This window comes from Aquarana catesbeiana, linkage group LG11 (genome assembly GCF_042186555.1).
Source record: "Aquarana catesbeiana isolate 2022-GZ linkage group LG11, ASM4218655v1, whole genome shotgun sequence".
Taxonomy (NCBI): domain Eukaryota; kingdom Metazoa; phylum Chordata; class Amphibia; order Anura; family Ranidae; genus Aquarana; species Aquarana catesbeiana.
This window is the reverse complement of record NC_133334.1, coordinates 234,466,539-234,482,269: the sequence shown is the minus strand read 5'-3', so window position 1 is coordinate 234,482,269 and position 15,731 is coordinate 234,466,539. Positions and strand designations below refer to the sequence as shown.

At 44.0% G+C, this 15,731-nt stretch overlaps 1 protein-coding gene across 2 annotated transcripts in view; it reads left to right on the top strand.

The window, feature by feature from the left end:
• The first annotated feature begins 7,872 nt into the window (after positions 1–7,872).
• CPNE2 (copine 2) overlaps positions 7,873–15,731 on the top strand; it is a 180,902-nt gene continuing 173,043 nt past the window's right edge. The window contains exon 1 of one of the 2 annotated variants that reach the window (XM_073605522.1): positions 7,873–7,975. In XM_073605522.1, coding sequence (XP_073461623.1) covers positions 7,885–7,975 — 91 coding nt within the window. In that variant the 5' untranslated portion in view covers positions 7,873–7,884. Of the gene's footprint in view, positions 8,016–15,731 lie in introns of both variants that reach the window. The other variant, XM_073605524.1, reaches the window with a different exon arrangement.

Below are 15,731 nucleotides of genomic sequence, written 5' to 3'. Positions count from 1 at the left end.
GCAACCAATCAACTGCTGGTTAACTCGAAAGGTTAACTGATGCAGCTCCTGCTCCCACCCTCCATCCAGTACTGTTCTGCCTCCCGCTCTCTGTTGTGAAGATGAAAGTGGCAGAAGCTGGGGGGAAACAGGGCCGTGTTTGTGATCTACCCATCGACTGCCATCAATTTACTTCCATTTTGTTTATATCTGTTTTTAGGCAAGAAACATTTTTTGTTTATACTTTTGTCACCTCTGGTTTCTGCAACAACCAAAAAAAAAAAGGAACTGAGCTGAACTGATATACAATGATGTAAATTGGACCTGAACTGAAGACGGATGTGCAAACTCATGTGTACTGTTGTAATCTGAATCAGCTTTTTCTTAGTAAATAATGTGACTGAACTGATACACTGGCACTAATGTGCGTTTACACATGTTTACAGGCATCAAGTGTTTTTTTTCTGCCAAAACGCTGCTGATCCTGGACATGCTATCAGTAGGTTTCATTTTTCTGCTTTCAAACATCCCTGCCTCTAAACACCTATGTGTACATGGACACATAGGAGTTGATTTACTAAAACCGGAGAGTGCCAAATCTGGTGCAGCTGTGCATGATAGCCAATCAGCTTCTAACTTCAGCTTATTCAATTAAATGGTTGCCGCCCACCCCGCTGTCAAATGACGGCGGGGCGGTGCAGCTCTTGTTCTGGAATGCCGTCATATGACGGCGTCTCAGAATGGACACTCTCGTGCGCCCGTGGATGCGCATAGTGCGGCGAACACGGCTAGGACTAGGACATGGCGCGACCCAGATCTCTGTAAAGAGCCGTGTCCACGGCTCTTTAACTATGCGATCGGCTGTGTCCAATCACAGCCGGTCACATGTAACACAGGGAAGTGACGGTAATCAGTGCTCCTCGCCTCACACTGACAGAGCCGATCAGCGGCATCTCCACGCAGGGGGACATGTAGGAATGTAATCAGGGCACTGATCATCAGTGCCCTGATTACAGTATAGTAAAACAGTGTCACCATACAGTGCCCACCAATGCCAGCAATCAGTGCCCACCAGTGGCAGCAATCAGTGCCCACAAGTGCCACCAATCAGTGCCCATTAGCGATGCCAGTCAGTGCTGGCAATCAGTGCCGCTTATCACTGCTGTTGATCAATGCCCATCACTGCTGTTGATCAATGCCCATCAGTGCCACCCATCAATGCCTTTCAGTGCCCACCAGTGCCGCCTAATAGTGTCCACCAGTGCCACCTATTAGTGCCCACCAGTGCCGCCTATTAGTGCCCATCAGTGCCGCCTATCAGTGCCCATAAGTGCAGCATATTAGTGTTTCCTAATCAGTGCCCATAAGTGCCACCTCATCAATGCCCACCAGTTCAGCCTATCAGTGCCTCCTCATCAGCGCACATCAGTGAAGGTGAAAAATTACTTAGTTGCAAAATTTACTGACAGAAAAAAAGTAAACATTTTTTTTCAAAATTTTTGCTCCTTTTTTTTTTTTTTTTGTGAAAAAACAAAAAACAAAAACAGCAGTGATTAAATACCACCAAAAGAAAGCTCTATTTGTGTGAAGAAAATGATAAAAAAATTTGTCTGGGTACAGTGTAGCACGACCGCACAATTGTCATTCAAAGTGTGACAGTGCTGAAAGCTGAAAAACGGCCTGGGCAGGAAGGGGGTGTAAGTGCCTGGTAGGCAAGTGGTTAAACTCTGACGAAAAAAAAAATCCTGGAAGATGATTTCTGTGCAGAGTTGCACCAGATTTTGCACCCTCCAGTTTCAACATAGGTGAACATGCAGGGGTGATTAGAGGCAGAAACAAAAAACGTCCAGTGTGCACGAGACCTTATCGTCAATCAACAGTTATATTTGAGTGCTCAGAATTAATTTCAGGTTGTAATTAGAGAATGAAAAGTAAAGGTGTGTTGCAGGCAGTAATTATGCCCCAAGAAACATCAATGCAAGTTTCCATTCCAGAAAATTACATATTATTGAAGTCTGGATCATTTTCCATTGCATCACTTTCCTGATCTGTGAAAAGTCCAGAAGTTGTTCCAAATATAACAGTGTGTCTTTTCTTCTGCTGGGAAGAAATGTGTTCTGTGTTCACCAGCCACAGGTCCCATGAGATGGAGGGTAAGCATGGCACAATTCAGACATTCTAGGAACAAGCTCCTTTTCTGGCCTAGGAAGTCTTTTTTTCTCTTTAATCTTCTTTTCCTTTTTTCCTTTTCTTTCTATTTTTTTTTTTTTCCTAACAATGTCTCAAAATGTTTGTATAATGAATACTTTGAGTGACTAAGCTGACACAGAAGTGTGCGTTTTCTTTCTCTGTATATGCTTCTGACAGATTGTGCAGCTTAACCACTTCAGCCCCGGAAGCATTTACCCCCTTCCTGACCAAGCCCTTTTTTTGCGATATGGCACTGCGTCGCTTTAACTGACAATTGCACGGTCGTGCGACTTTGTACCCAAGCAAAATGTATGACCTTTTTTTTCCCACAAATAGAGCTGTCTTTTGGTGGTATTTGATCACCTCTGCATTTTTTATTTTTTGTGCTATAAAAAAAAATAATTATAATAAATATCCCAAAAAATATATAAAAACAAATTTCTTCCTCCGTTTAGGCCAATATGTATTCTACATATTTTTGGTAAAAAACTCGCAATAAGCGTATATTGATTGGTTTGCACAAAAGTTATCGTGTCTACAAAATAGGGAATAGATTGATGCCATTTTTATTATTAATTTTTTTTTTATTAGTAATGGCAGCGATCTGCGATTTTTTTTTTTTTTTTTTTTTTTTAATTATCATGACTGCGACATTGCGGCAGACAGATCGGACACTTTTGACACTTTTTTGGGACCATTGGCATTTATACAGCGATCCGTGCTATAAAAATGCACTGATTACTGTGTAAATGTCACTGGCAGGGAAGGGATTAAACACTAGGGGGCGATCAAGGGGTTAACTGTGTCCCCTTAGTGTGTTCTAACTGTGGGGGGGATGGGCTCACTAGAACATGGTAGAGATCACTGCTCCTGATCATTGGGAGCAGTAGATCCCCGTCATGTTGCTAGGCAGAACAGGGAAATGCCTTGTGCACATCTCCCCATTCTGCCTTTGCGTGCCACGATCACGGGCCACCGGCAGACAGCGAGTTTATCTAAATGCATACCCATTTTACATATAAACGGTAATTAGTGGCCTTCTTCAATACTAGGCTTTCTCATCCAGGGTTCTGTGAAACCATAGGGTTTTTCCAGATGTTGCTAGGGGTTCCTTGACAGTGTCTGCCTTGCTCCACGCTAGTCATTCTCCCCCAGGGTTCAGTGGAACCCTAGAGTTCCTCCAGATGTTGCTAGAAGTTCCTTTTACAGTGTCTTCCTTCCTCTACACTAGCCTTTCTCATCCAGGGTTCTGTGAAACCCTAGAATTCCTCTAGATGCTGCTAGAGATTCCTTGACATTGTCTTCCTTCCTCTACACTAGCCTTTCTCAGCCATGATTCAGTGGAACCCCAGTGTTCCTCCAGATGTTGCTAGGATTTCCTTGACAGTGTCTGCCTACCTCTATACTAGCCTTTCTCAGCTAGGATTGTGTTGAACCCTAGGGTTCCTCTAGATATTGCTAGGGGTTCATTGACAGTATCTGGCCACCTCTATACTAGTGTTTCTCAACCAGGGTTCTATGGAATGCTACGGATCATCCAGATTCAACATACAGATCAACCAGAAGGGTTCCTTGACAATATCTGCCTAATTCTAATATCAACATCACATCTCAAAGTCAATGGCATAGTACTTGTGGAGCTCCTTCTTTCATTTCTTAGGTAAATAATCACCAACTCCAATAATCATGTTATCGGTCTGTTATGCCGCGTACACACGGGCGGCCTTTTCGACGGACTAGGTCTGGTGGACTTTTCTACAGACTTTCCGAATGAACGGACTTGCCTACACACGATCAACCAAAGTCCGACGGATTCGTACGTGATGACGTACGACCAGACTAAAACAAGGAAGTTCATAGCCAGTAGCCAATAGCTGCCCTAGAGTCAGTTTTTGTCCATCGGACTAGCATACGTTTCGACCGGACTCGAGTCCGTCGGAAAGATTTGAAACATGTTTCATTTTTAGGTCTATCGAACTTTTGGAAAAAAAAAGTCCGCTGGAGGCCACACACGATCGAATTGTCCGACGGACTCCAGTCCGCCGGACCAAGTATGCCGTAAAGTCTGGTCGTGTGTACACGGCATAAGGGGAGCGATCCTCCCACTGACCACCAAGGTAAGGAGCATTATTTCCCCCAGTGTTTTTAGGCACTTCACTGACAACCCATGTAATGGTCATTCCTCCCTCTAACCACCAATGTAATAGGACATTCTTCCCACTGAACACCGGTGTAAAGTGACCATTCTCTCATTGAGCATTAATTTGGTGTGGCTACTGTGCAGATTTAGCAGGGGTTTCCTGAGAAGTGAAAATGATTTCAAAGGTTCCTCAATTGTAAAACGTTTGAGAGTGTCTGCTTTATCCTATGCACAAATAAACGCATGAATCTGCCAAGCAGTTTTATCATATAAATGTAGCAACCCAAGTCTGTTATTTTAAAATAAGCAAGTCAGCAGAGAAACTACAGTTTAGTGGCAGCAGTGGTGTATATCTATGAACACCACTGCAATATAGGGAGCTAAACCTCTACATTGCCTGGAGGGTGAGCAGGGGCTGAATGGAGCGTGGAAACTCAAACTAACTTCTAAATGTTCTTAGGATGGCTGTAGACAATTGTGAGATTGTTCTTCATACCAACCTGACTTTTCTTCCATAAAAAGACAATATTACATGCCAATTCAGAACAGAATTACAGTGTCCCCTGATAGCCTATCTACAGAAGCAAGGTATACTCACCCATCACACTGCTTTCCCACTGGAGGAGTCCACCCTGAGTTACAGTATTGAGTGTTAAAGCATATCTTAACCCAAAAACAAACGTTTAAATCATTGCAGCTTACCAGTCCTTGAATGTGAGGGTTGCATTGGTTTTATTTTTTTCATTCTGTTCCCATTTATTGTCCCCTATTTTTCCCCTTTATTTTCACATGGTGATCCTGGCAGGATCCTTCCTGTCCTAGAGAGGATTTCCGTACACTTCCTGTCCCATGGCCAAACAGGAAGTGAGCGGAAATCTCTGCAAATAAAGGGAGTTCCTTGGGGACCCCCAGGTCTCCGGGACTAGTGTCCCCATTGGCAGATTCCTCTCAATTACTTTTCTGGGGACAACCCAAAATTTGGGATTTTCTTTTACGTTCAATGATAATGTTAAACAGGACAAATAGAGAGGGGGAATCTCCCTAATGGGGGTACAAACAGCAATAATAAATGACAAGTGTTCTAATCAAGCCTTTTTTACCCAGGCACCCTGGAGGGCCTTGAGGCTTCTTCAGGGTATCCCTGGCAAAATGCCTAAAAATGATCAAAAATTGTATACAAGCCAGCAGGTTTTCATTATGTAGCCTGCCTTTTAGTTACACAAATCCACAGGTTTTCATTATGTACCATTACAACTTTCTAGACACTGGCATCCTAACAACCAATGACATCATCATCTAATAAGGAGGATGTATATTGCCTCCACAGCATCCTTGTTTGACCCTCCTCTGCCTCTCTCCCTCAGCACTGGGGTAACATTAGCTAACTGATGGAGAGAAAATTGAGGGAGAAGAGAAACATTGGAATACTAGTCAGTACCAGTGTGCAAAAGTGTATTTGCTTTGGAAGAATAAGTCACCTCTAAGGTTGGATGTCCTACATGTGTGGATGTTGCTGCATTATGTAAAACAATTATAGTTTTTTACATTTTAGAACGGGGTGCCTCAAGACTGTCTATAATTTTAAAGGGTGCCTTGACTCAAAAAAGGTTGAGAAACACTGTTCTAATCCCTCTCCACTCCATCCAAAACTAACAAAAAAAAATGTGCCTTTAGTTATACCTGAGCTCAATGGTGTCTTTTTTCAACCTATGCACTGTGCCATTTTTCAGTAATGTATGATTTCTTGCCTAAAAAAGTCAGGTATTATTATTTTTTTTTACTTTAGCAGTGGTAAGAGAGAGGAAAACTTTGTAAAGTGTAGCTGTACTTTGCATCATTGTTGGCTGTTATTATTCCAGGGTGTGCATTAGAAGAGACACCCGTGGCAGGAGTACAAATCCCAACCAGACATAATACTGGATACTGTGCATTGTCTCATAATTACCATAAAGAGGACTGTATTGTGTCAAATATATACATTACCGGGAAAGCACTTAGCAAGGAAAATAGTATGCAGACGTTTGATGCTCGTTGCCATGTAATTTGAATTATGATTAAAATCCTTGCCAATCTTTCCCAGCCTTCCAACCCTTTAAGTTTAGTACTTTGATAATGGTGCATAATGAGATATTATATCAGATGTATGCACACAACAGCCTGTAATGTTTGATGCTTCTAGCTACGGCGAGCAGAGATTGGAGATTAAAGGCAAATAGTAAATTGTTTAATTTGAGCATGATGAATATCATTTATTGTGCAGGGTTTTGTAATGTTATCTACATACTACTCAGTCTTCATCACTCAAACAGAGGATAGAAGCATTGCTAGAGGTAATTGGGAAAAGTAGGTTGTTAGCTCTGTTTTGAAAAATAAAAGTGGAAAAAAATTATCAAGCAAAATTGCAGCATTTAAGAAACCCGTACTGTGAGCATGAGGCAGCTATTACAACAGTTTTCTCCTTTTGAAAATGCTAGTTTCTTGGCTTTTATAGTCTCTGGTACTTTCTGAGTATGCCTGACCTAATACAGGAAAAGCAGGAGTTCTACTTTTCTTCTGACATCACTTGCTGCTCTTCAGCTTTGCATTCTACGTAGCGCACTCCTGAACTCTGCACTCTGTATGTACTGCACTTTTGAACGCTGCATTCTGTAGGTAGCGCACTCCTGAACTCTGCACTCTGTACATGGTGCACTCCTGAACTCTGCACTCTGTACATGGTGCACTCCTGAACTCTGCACTCTGTACATGGTGCACTCCTGAACTCTGCAATCTGTACATGGTGCACTCCTGAACTCTGCACTCTGTACATGGTGCACTCCTGAACTCTGCACTCTGTACATGGTGCACTCCTGAACTCTGCACTCTGTACATGGTGCACTCCTGAACTCTGCACTCTGTACATGGTGCACTCCTGAACTCTGCACTCTGTACATGGTGCACTCCTGAACTCTGCACTCTGTACATGGTGCACTCCTGAACTCTGCACTCTGTATGTACTGCAATCCTGAACTCTGCACTCTGTATGTAGCGCACTCCTGAACTCTGAACTCCTGTACATAGTGCACTCCGGAACTCTGCACTCTGTACGTAGCGCACTCCTTAACGCTGCACTCTGTGGGGTTGATTTACTGAAGCTATAGAGTGCAAAATCTGGTGCAGCTGTTTGCTATGGCATGAATTTGTGTGGTTATAAGCAGCCAAGCAATTAGTATTTTTCAGAAAAAGGTCAGCAATGGCAACCTTCACATTTCTCTCAATGTGGGTTTCCGCAGCAGACACCATACCTGGGGATGAGGAGTTTGCTGCTTCCATAGATTAAGACTTTCAGTCCTGGGGAGTTTATGTCCAGATTTGCCTGAGAGAATTTTTTTTTGGCTGCATGGCTTTTGTAATATGGTCAGTAAGTTTCGAGGAACCCATAATGGGGACTTTTGAAGAAGCCAACTTCCTTACTATAAAAGTAAACACAGATACGCCCAGCTTCTGTGTATTCAAGTAACAGCATAGCTCTCCTGGCAGCTCATAGAACTCGCCCTGCCCTGCCCTGAAAAATCCTATGAGAGCAGAGGAGGGGGATGGGGGATGTACACCACCACGCTAGTCTGCCGGCAGCCACTCCTCCTGAAGCCTGTGCCTTCAGCCTGCACTCTCTACCCTCCTGCTGCAGTAAGTTGTAGCTGCTCTTCAGCAGCAACCCCTCTCTCTGGTACGTTCAAGTAGGGGGGTAGGGGGATTTTGTGGTGGGGGAGAGCTCTGTACTGGGTGAATGGGGGTGATTTGGAGGGAGGGGGGAGTCATTCTTGGTTGTAAAACAGACTGTGAGATAAGCACTCCTGAACTCTGCAGTCTACATAGCGCACTCCTGAACTCTGCATTCTGCATGTAGCGCACTCTTGAACTCTGCACTCTGTACGTAACATACTCCTGGACCCTGCACTCTGTGGTATTAAACAATGCCCCTTTAAGGCCACTGTCAATACAGTTTGGCCACAACCACAATTTGATGCGATGCGCTCTTTCACCCCTTAGAGAATGGGGGAAATGCATGGTCGAGTTCCCGCACCTATTCCCTGAGAAAAAAAAAACCCTGAGCAGTGATAAGGGTCAGTTAGGAAACAGTACTTTAGTTCTTAATGCTAGCTGTTTGGGAAATGAACCCCTCTTTTTTTTTTTTTTTTTTTGTCATTAATTTTACTTTGTGGTTGAGGTCAGTGGTCATTTTAGTTGCTGTCCCATCCATGACAACCTTTTTTCTACCAAGGCTTCCTTTGAAAAGATTTAAAAATCGGCTTTTGTTTGTTTGGGGCAATATTTTGAGACATTAATTTAATTTGGAAGTATATATTTTTTATATCTTATGTTTATAGGACCTTTATAGAGTGTTTGTTTTTTTCTGCAGCAAGGCTTCCCTTAAAGTAGAGCTCATCATTTTAATGGTTATCAAAAACTGTTAAATTCAAGGCATGCCGTCAATGATAATTGTCACAGTTGCTTGTGCGCTCAACCAAACTCTCAAGCCATCAAATGGCTGGTGTCAGAGCTGATTACATGTGTAGTACCATGGCAGCTGCAGATCAGGCAGGAAAGTATGGCAACTTCCTACATGTAAACTTTTTCTATAGCGCATACATATCCTCTGAAGAAGACCCGATGGGGTCGAAACGTGTCAGAACTATCCAAGCGCTCGATTATTGCATAATTTGTGTGTAGTTTTATATGTGCTCCTGCATTTTTATATTTCTTGTACCAGAGCTCATGTTTTTTACTCTATTGTCATATGTTCCAATAAAATTATCCTTTTAAATTTAGTGTCACCCGTACACATTGTTTGCTGCTTAGAAAACCCCTCTCTCCTGGGGAAGAATCTCCTTTTTTCAGGATGGCAACTTCCATGGCTGTAAATCGGGCATCGCTAAATGGCAGACCGCTGTCTGGATCCAGACTAACAGCCTTATCCGGCCTTAACAAATGGCAGCCTGGGTGTCCTCTCCCTCCCGCCCTTTTTCAAGGCAGGGCAGAATGTGGGAGGCACGAAAGGTCTGGATGGAGGGCAGGACATTCCAAGTTAACAAGTTAGCGTGTGATTGGTTGCTAAGACACAGGGGGTCCAAGCAACCTTTCACCCGTCTTTAACTTGAAAAATTCGGTATCTCTAAATACTTCATATCATACCATCCATGCCTCCCACCCTCTGCCCTGCTGTGTAAGGTAGGACAGTAAAGAGGGAGGGGGTGCTGTAATGTAAAGGGGAGTCTGATATGAAGGGAGGACTGTGATATAAGGAGAAGGGGTCTGGGATGTAAAGAGGGGGGGGTCCGTGATATAAAGGGGGGTTATCACGTGAAAGAGGGTCTTTAAGGGGGGACTGTGATGTGAAGGTGGGGACTGAGGACACTGATGTAAATGGGGGGGGGGGGGGGGGCAGTTCTGTGATGTGAAAGGGAGGACTGAGGACACTGATGTAAGGGCTTGTTCACATATGCAGAAATCTATGTTTTTCTGCACTTGAAACACACAGGTTTCTGCAAGGCTAACAAAAAACGATTTATTTCTATGTGCCTTGTTCATGCTGCGACAGTGCCCTTGGGTGCTCAGCAGTGCGGTGCAAAAAAAATGCATATTATGTGCATTTATCTGCAGTGGACTGAAGCTTACCTGAAGACTCCGTGTACAGTCTGTTTCTATGCAATGCAGCTAAGCTGTGGTACAAAAAAAACCCCAAAAAAACGAATGAAATGTAATTTTGACATTTTCAATAAAGTTAAAAAAAAAAACAAGGACATAGAGCAATGCCCTTAAATGCGCATTGCACCGTCATTTCCCAGAACTCTCACTAACAGGTGCCCACACAGTAGAACCCTGTGGTTTACCATGAGTAAATATAAAACACACTCGCACCACCAGTGCTGTTAGGATGTGTAATCGTCAGAAGGAGTGTTAGCTCCGTGTGTATAAACAGTGCTTGCAAGTGCAAATCAAATGATTGAATTATATATGGTGCAAATAATCAATTCTCAAAGACCATGATTACAGATAGTGAAAAATAATAAAAATGCTCAGTCACAGATAATTGTGATGTATAATATAACAAGTCCTTTCAGCATGTGGGTGCCTTATGATTTTTTCAGCTGCAATATCCACTTGGTGCCACCGATTCACCACTTGTGTGATATAGATCCCCACTCACCAAATGGAGTTGACCCTCTTTTTGTATAACAAAAGGAGTCAGAAAACGTCTAGTATTCAACTAAAGACCAGGGGTATCCTCCAGCCGCTCTTCGTTATCCTATTCTCGCGGTGGTGTCACCAGTGGCTCTGGTAGCAGGATTGTTAGTGAAGAAAAAAAGAAAGAGAAGGGCGGGCTTCTTATAGTGTAAAATGCTTCAAGTTTATTTAAACAAAACATCTGTAGCCAATGTACATACAATAAAGGCTTAAAAACATGGGCATCCCATTAGTGCAGCGAAAGCTGTGGGCCATTAGACTCCAGCGTGCGTTCTACCTGCATGTGGACCTATGCACTGTGCATTCCAACTTGACGCGTTTCGTCACTACGTAATGTCTTCAGAAGTCGGAAGTCACGGTATGCGTCTCCCACTGTCACAGGTGATGCCCCTTTTCCTTTTACATGAATGGTTTTGTGCATGTCACATGGTAAATCTTGAGATTGCCATGTGACATGCAAGAGGGGGATAATTTTATTTCGGAAGATAAGACTTGTAAAAGTCCAGTAAAGAGACACTGTCAAATATTTCTTCAGCCACATGTGTTGGCTAAATGTTAATGCATTTTTACAAAAAAATCCCCCTAAAAAAGTAAGTTTACGGTTTTGTGTTAGGCCACATTCATAGCCATTTTAGGCCCCAGGTTGGACACCCCTGCTGTAGAGAATAGGTCAGAGCTGTCAACAGCTGAAATAACCGATAACCTTTTTAGCACCTAACTTTTGTTAGGAGCTGTCCTTCCAGCACTCTCTGGAACCTCCTCTGAAAAGCCTTAATATGCAGTGGAGAACATACATGCACCACCTGCATCCAACAGCACAAGGCAAGATATCACCAAGTCCAGGCACTGGGGAAGAAGGGGCGAAGGGGGAGCGGACATTTCTATGGTTCTCCATATACACTTTGAGAAAGACAGACAGTATTTGTACAGGTATTGTAGGTAAGGAGGGACATACACCAGTGCATTGCAGAAATGCACACATGTTTAATGTGCGGCATTGCGCATCTGTTGTACTTTACATTCTCGGAAGTGTTGGATACTAAAGATGTTTTAGCAAGTGTAGCTCTTCAAGAGAGCAAAGATCTGTAGCACGGGCAGGTGCACAGGTAAAATTCACTCTTTCCTTTGCAGTAAATGTTTTGTTTTCACTTTTAATATAGCATAAGAGGGACTTTCATTTGTGCCTTACCTTTCCCTTGGCCCTAAGACAGTCCAATGGCCATACTGGTATAGTTGAGAGTCTACTGGTTGGTATTTACGTCACCAACCCTTTCCTTTGCCATTGTTTACAGAATATGCTGCCAAATATGAACTCTTCAGTTTATAAACAGTTCAGTGACGCATAATCATTGAACAAAAGCTCTTCCCAAGTTGGTCTCCTGCGAATCCATTATTGCTCCATTGGGTGTGACCATCTTGCCTCTCACACAACACAGAAGCTGTCAGTTACAGCTGGCATCAAAGACACCTAAGCCCTTTCTGTGCCATTCATATGTCACTGCTCTCCTCGTACATCAAGGACCAGGTGAAGTAGTTGGCGATAAAGACCAGGACTTAACTGCTGGCTTATGACAAAAGGTCAACATTTGCATAGTAACAGCAATGTTTTTATGCTTAACCCTACATTTTGCAGAAAGGAGAACTTTTGAAACTGATGATTGAGCCCCCGCGTGTGTATTCACTTTACAACAAGCGGGGAATAAAGGAGCTAGAAAGAGCTGGCTTGCTCTACCTCTTCTGTATGTTGGACCATTGCCTGATTATATTTGTTCTTTTTTGGATTAACAAAACACTAAATAAAAGCACAGTTGACGAAAAAAAGAAACTTGTTCTGTGAGATATATAGAGGTCGGCCAATGCCAACTTGCCTCTGAAAATGCTAGATGTCTGGCAGTCTCTGTCTTTAAAGAATAACTTTACTTTTGTAAAATGTACCGTATATACTCGAGTCAAGCACTTTAATGCAGCAAAAAATGTCATTTTCCGAAACCCCAAATTTGGTGTGCAAACCCAGTGGAACTGGTACCATAACATATCCAAAGATGAAGTTCCTAGCACTAAGTGGCGCCGAGATACGGGGCCCCAAAATTGGTTCAGAAAATGTCATTCTCTGCTGCAGAAAAGTGCTTGACATTTTCTGAACTGAATTTGGGGCCCCGTATCTCAGGGCCACTTAGTGCTAGGAACCCCAAATTTGGTGTGCAAACCCAGTGGAATTGGTACCATAACATATCCAAAGATGGAGTTCCCAGCACCAAGTGGCCCCGAGATATGGGGCCCCAAATCATCCGGTTCGGAAAATGTCATTCTCTGCTACAGAAAAGTGCTTGACATTTTCTGAACCGATTTTTGGGGCCCTGTATCTCGGGGCCACTTGATGCTAGAAACCCCAGCTTTGGACATTTTATGGTGCTAGTTCAACTGGGTTTGCACACCAAATTTGGGGTTCTTAGCACTAAGTGGCCCCAAGATACGGGGCCCCAAATTTGGTCAACTGTGTCCATCTGCAGCAATGTCATTTTTGGGACCCTTTGGGTTCAGAGACCCCAAATTTTTGGCTGCAGCTAGGGGGCATCTAGGAACCCTTAACTACTGAGTTTGAAGTTCGGGGGACCTATGGCTGCAAATGGGCACAGTGAGGCATGCAAATGGGCACAGTGAGGCTGCAAATGGGCATTGTTGACCCTCTTTTCCACTTACAGTAGCTGTGCATTTCTCACCCTCGTCTTATACTCGGGTCAATAAGTTTTTCCCATTTTTTTGTGGTAAATTAGGGCCTCGACTTATACTCGGAACGACTTATACTCGATTATATACGGTATCCTTTAATTTAGTCCCACCAGCACTCTCAGGAGTCTTGGATGAATCTGTCCATGTTTTTGTCAGATCCATGCTGACCTGCCTACTGGGAAGCCACGCAGCTGCTGCTGTTGTCCCCTACTTCTTTTTGCGTGTTTAAAAAATATAGCTAATACTAGAAATTGTTTATCCTGCGTTCCAATCACAGACGGCCTTTCCATAGAAATGAAAGGGATTTTGTCTGTAAATTCACAGAAGGAAAAGGCCAGCCTGGAGAGTTTGCAGCAGTAGCTGTGTGCCTCCCCGTGGGCTCTACTGTGTGGATCTGTAAGGAGCCTAGATAGACTTGGGGGTTTCTCTGGCAGAGGGGAATAAATGAAAGCATAATGTGCAAAAGTAGAGTTATTATTTTACTCTTGCACACCTTGTAATACTAATCATATAGATCCAGGGCGGCAGGGCCGGTGCCAGCATCAGTCTGCTTACCTGTCGTCCTTTCCCTGTAGCTGCACCCTCTCTCCTACCGGGCGCAGTGTGGGGCTTTTGGTTTGCTTTGCCTACCAACTGCCTATGGCCGGTGGGGGGAGGCAGGGAGTGTGTGGCCTCGACTCTGCGTTGCACACTGCAGTTTGGCACAACAGAGGTTTTCGGTGCTGTGTGGAGTCCTTCGTGCTGCACCCCATTATATTGCGGGTGCGGCGTAAAGTGGCACGGCTGTGGGTGTAGGGGGGTTGAGTGAACCTGCCCCCTTGTTGCACGCACCGTTCGGCAGGCAGTTTGGTTGGGACTTTGGCTGCAGCATTTGCGTCCTTCACTGTGTGGGTAGAGTGTGTGCCAGGTGGGGAGCGAGATGATACAGCTTCGCTTCTGTGTGGACAGGGATCCTTGCACCAGCCTTGTATAGCGCACAGGGTTACTGGCTAAGAGCAACCTCAGTGTGTGCTCCCAGCACAGTGACCGAGCTGTCACAGACAGAACCTGGTTTCTGTTTATGATTGGGAGCTGGCTAGATGAGCTTCAGGTCATGTGACCACTGTGAAAGCCAATTAGTGATCAGGAAGCCCGTCCTGGCATTAGAACTCAATCAAAGGGCCACCTGTGGGGGAGGGAAGGGGTTAATACTTTATGTGGAAGTATACTAATAGAGAAACCGGAATTCATGGCCTGCATACATGCTGAGTGGCTCAGAAACTATTGAAGTCAATGGATCAGCTAGTGAATTAGCATGTTCAAAATAAAAGATCAGCAATAGTTGGCTTCATACTTCCATAGCAGAGGTTTCCTAAAACAAGAAACCAGCAGCCATATACAGTATTAGATAGATTGTCAGTTTACTGCCACACAGGGAGTTAAAATAACCTCCTTAGGATATAGAAGAGAGGGCAGGAGACATCTTCTTGAAATGAGCCCATGAGCTGTCATTTCCACCAGGACTAATGACCTGGTTAGAGGAGACACTTGTGAAGCAACTATTGTCATGTGGCTGTATGGACCGTGTAGAGAGAAGGGAGATGACACCGAGTGTGTACAGGAACTTTACAGCTGCTTAACAATGTCTGCAGATTTCAGCTGATTATAATGTAGATTTTAGAATTAGATTACGATGAAATTGAAGCATCTTTATTCTTTTACATTTTTCTCATAAACTCCTTTCTACAGTGTATGACTTCGCCAATGAAGGCTCTCTTCTTCTGCTAGAAAATTTTTCCATAGCTGCCCACTATGTTTGGCATTCTCTTTTATTGCCTATTACGCTGATCTACTTAAAGCAACCCTGGCAGGTTCTAAAAAAGTACAGCCAGAAATTGTCTTCAAAAGAAGAGGTAGTAAGTATACTTGCCTGTCTGGCGCCCTGTGTCTCCTATCTCCCCTTCAATACAGTGGAACCTCGGATTGCGAGTAACGCGGTTAACGAGCGTTTCGCAATATGGGCACTGTATTTTTAAAAAATCGTAACTCGGTTTGCGAGTGTTGTCTCACAAAACGAGCACGATTAAGGCCAAAGCGTGTGCAGTACCGCATTTGGCCTGAGGTGGGGGGGGGCCGGAGCTGAGCAGCATCGATTGCAGCTGATCGGCGCCGTTCGGAAACGCACTGATCCGCCCCGTGTGAAAGAGCCCGAACGCAATTTTTGTGCTTCAGCAGCTGTTCGTTTCTGTCCATCAGACCTGCAGCACAGAGCCGAGGGGGAGTTTCGAGGCACTTCCCTTAGCTCTGTGCTGCAGGTCCAACAGGTGGTGGGCAGATAGACAGGCAGGAACAGAAGCCAGCAGCTACCAAAGCACACAAATGAACGGGAAAAAATGCAGGTGGTCATGACATTGGGACCCAGGGCACTTACCAATAGACTCAAGGCATTGTGAGTACATATCGGGGAGGGAAGAGGGATTTGTGCTGG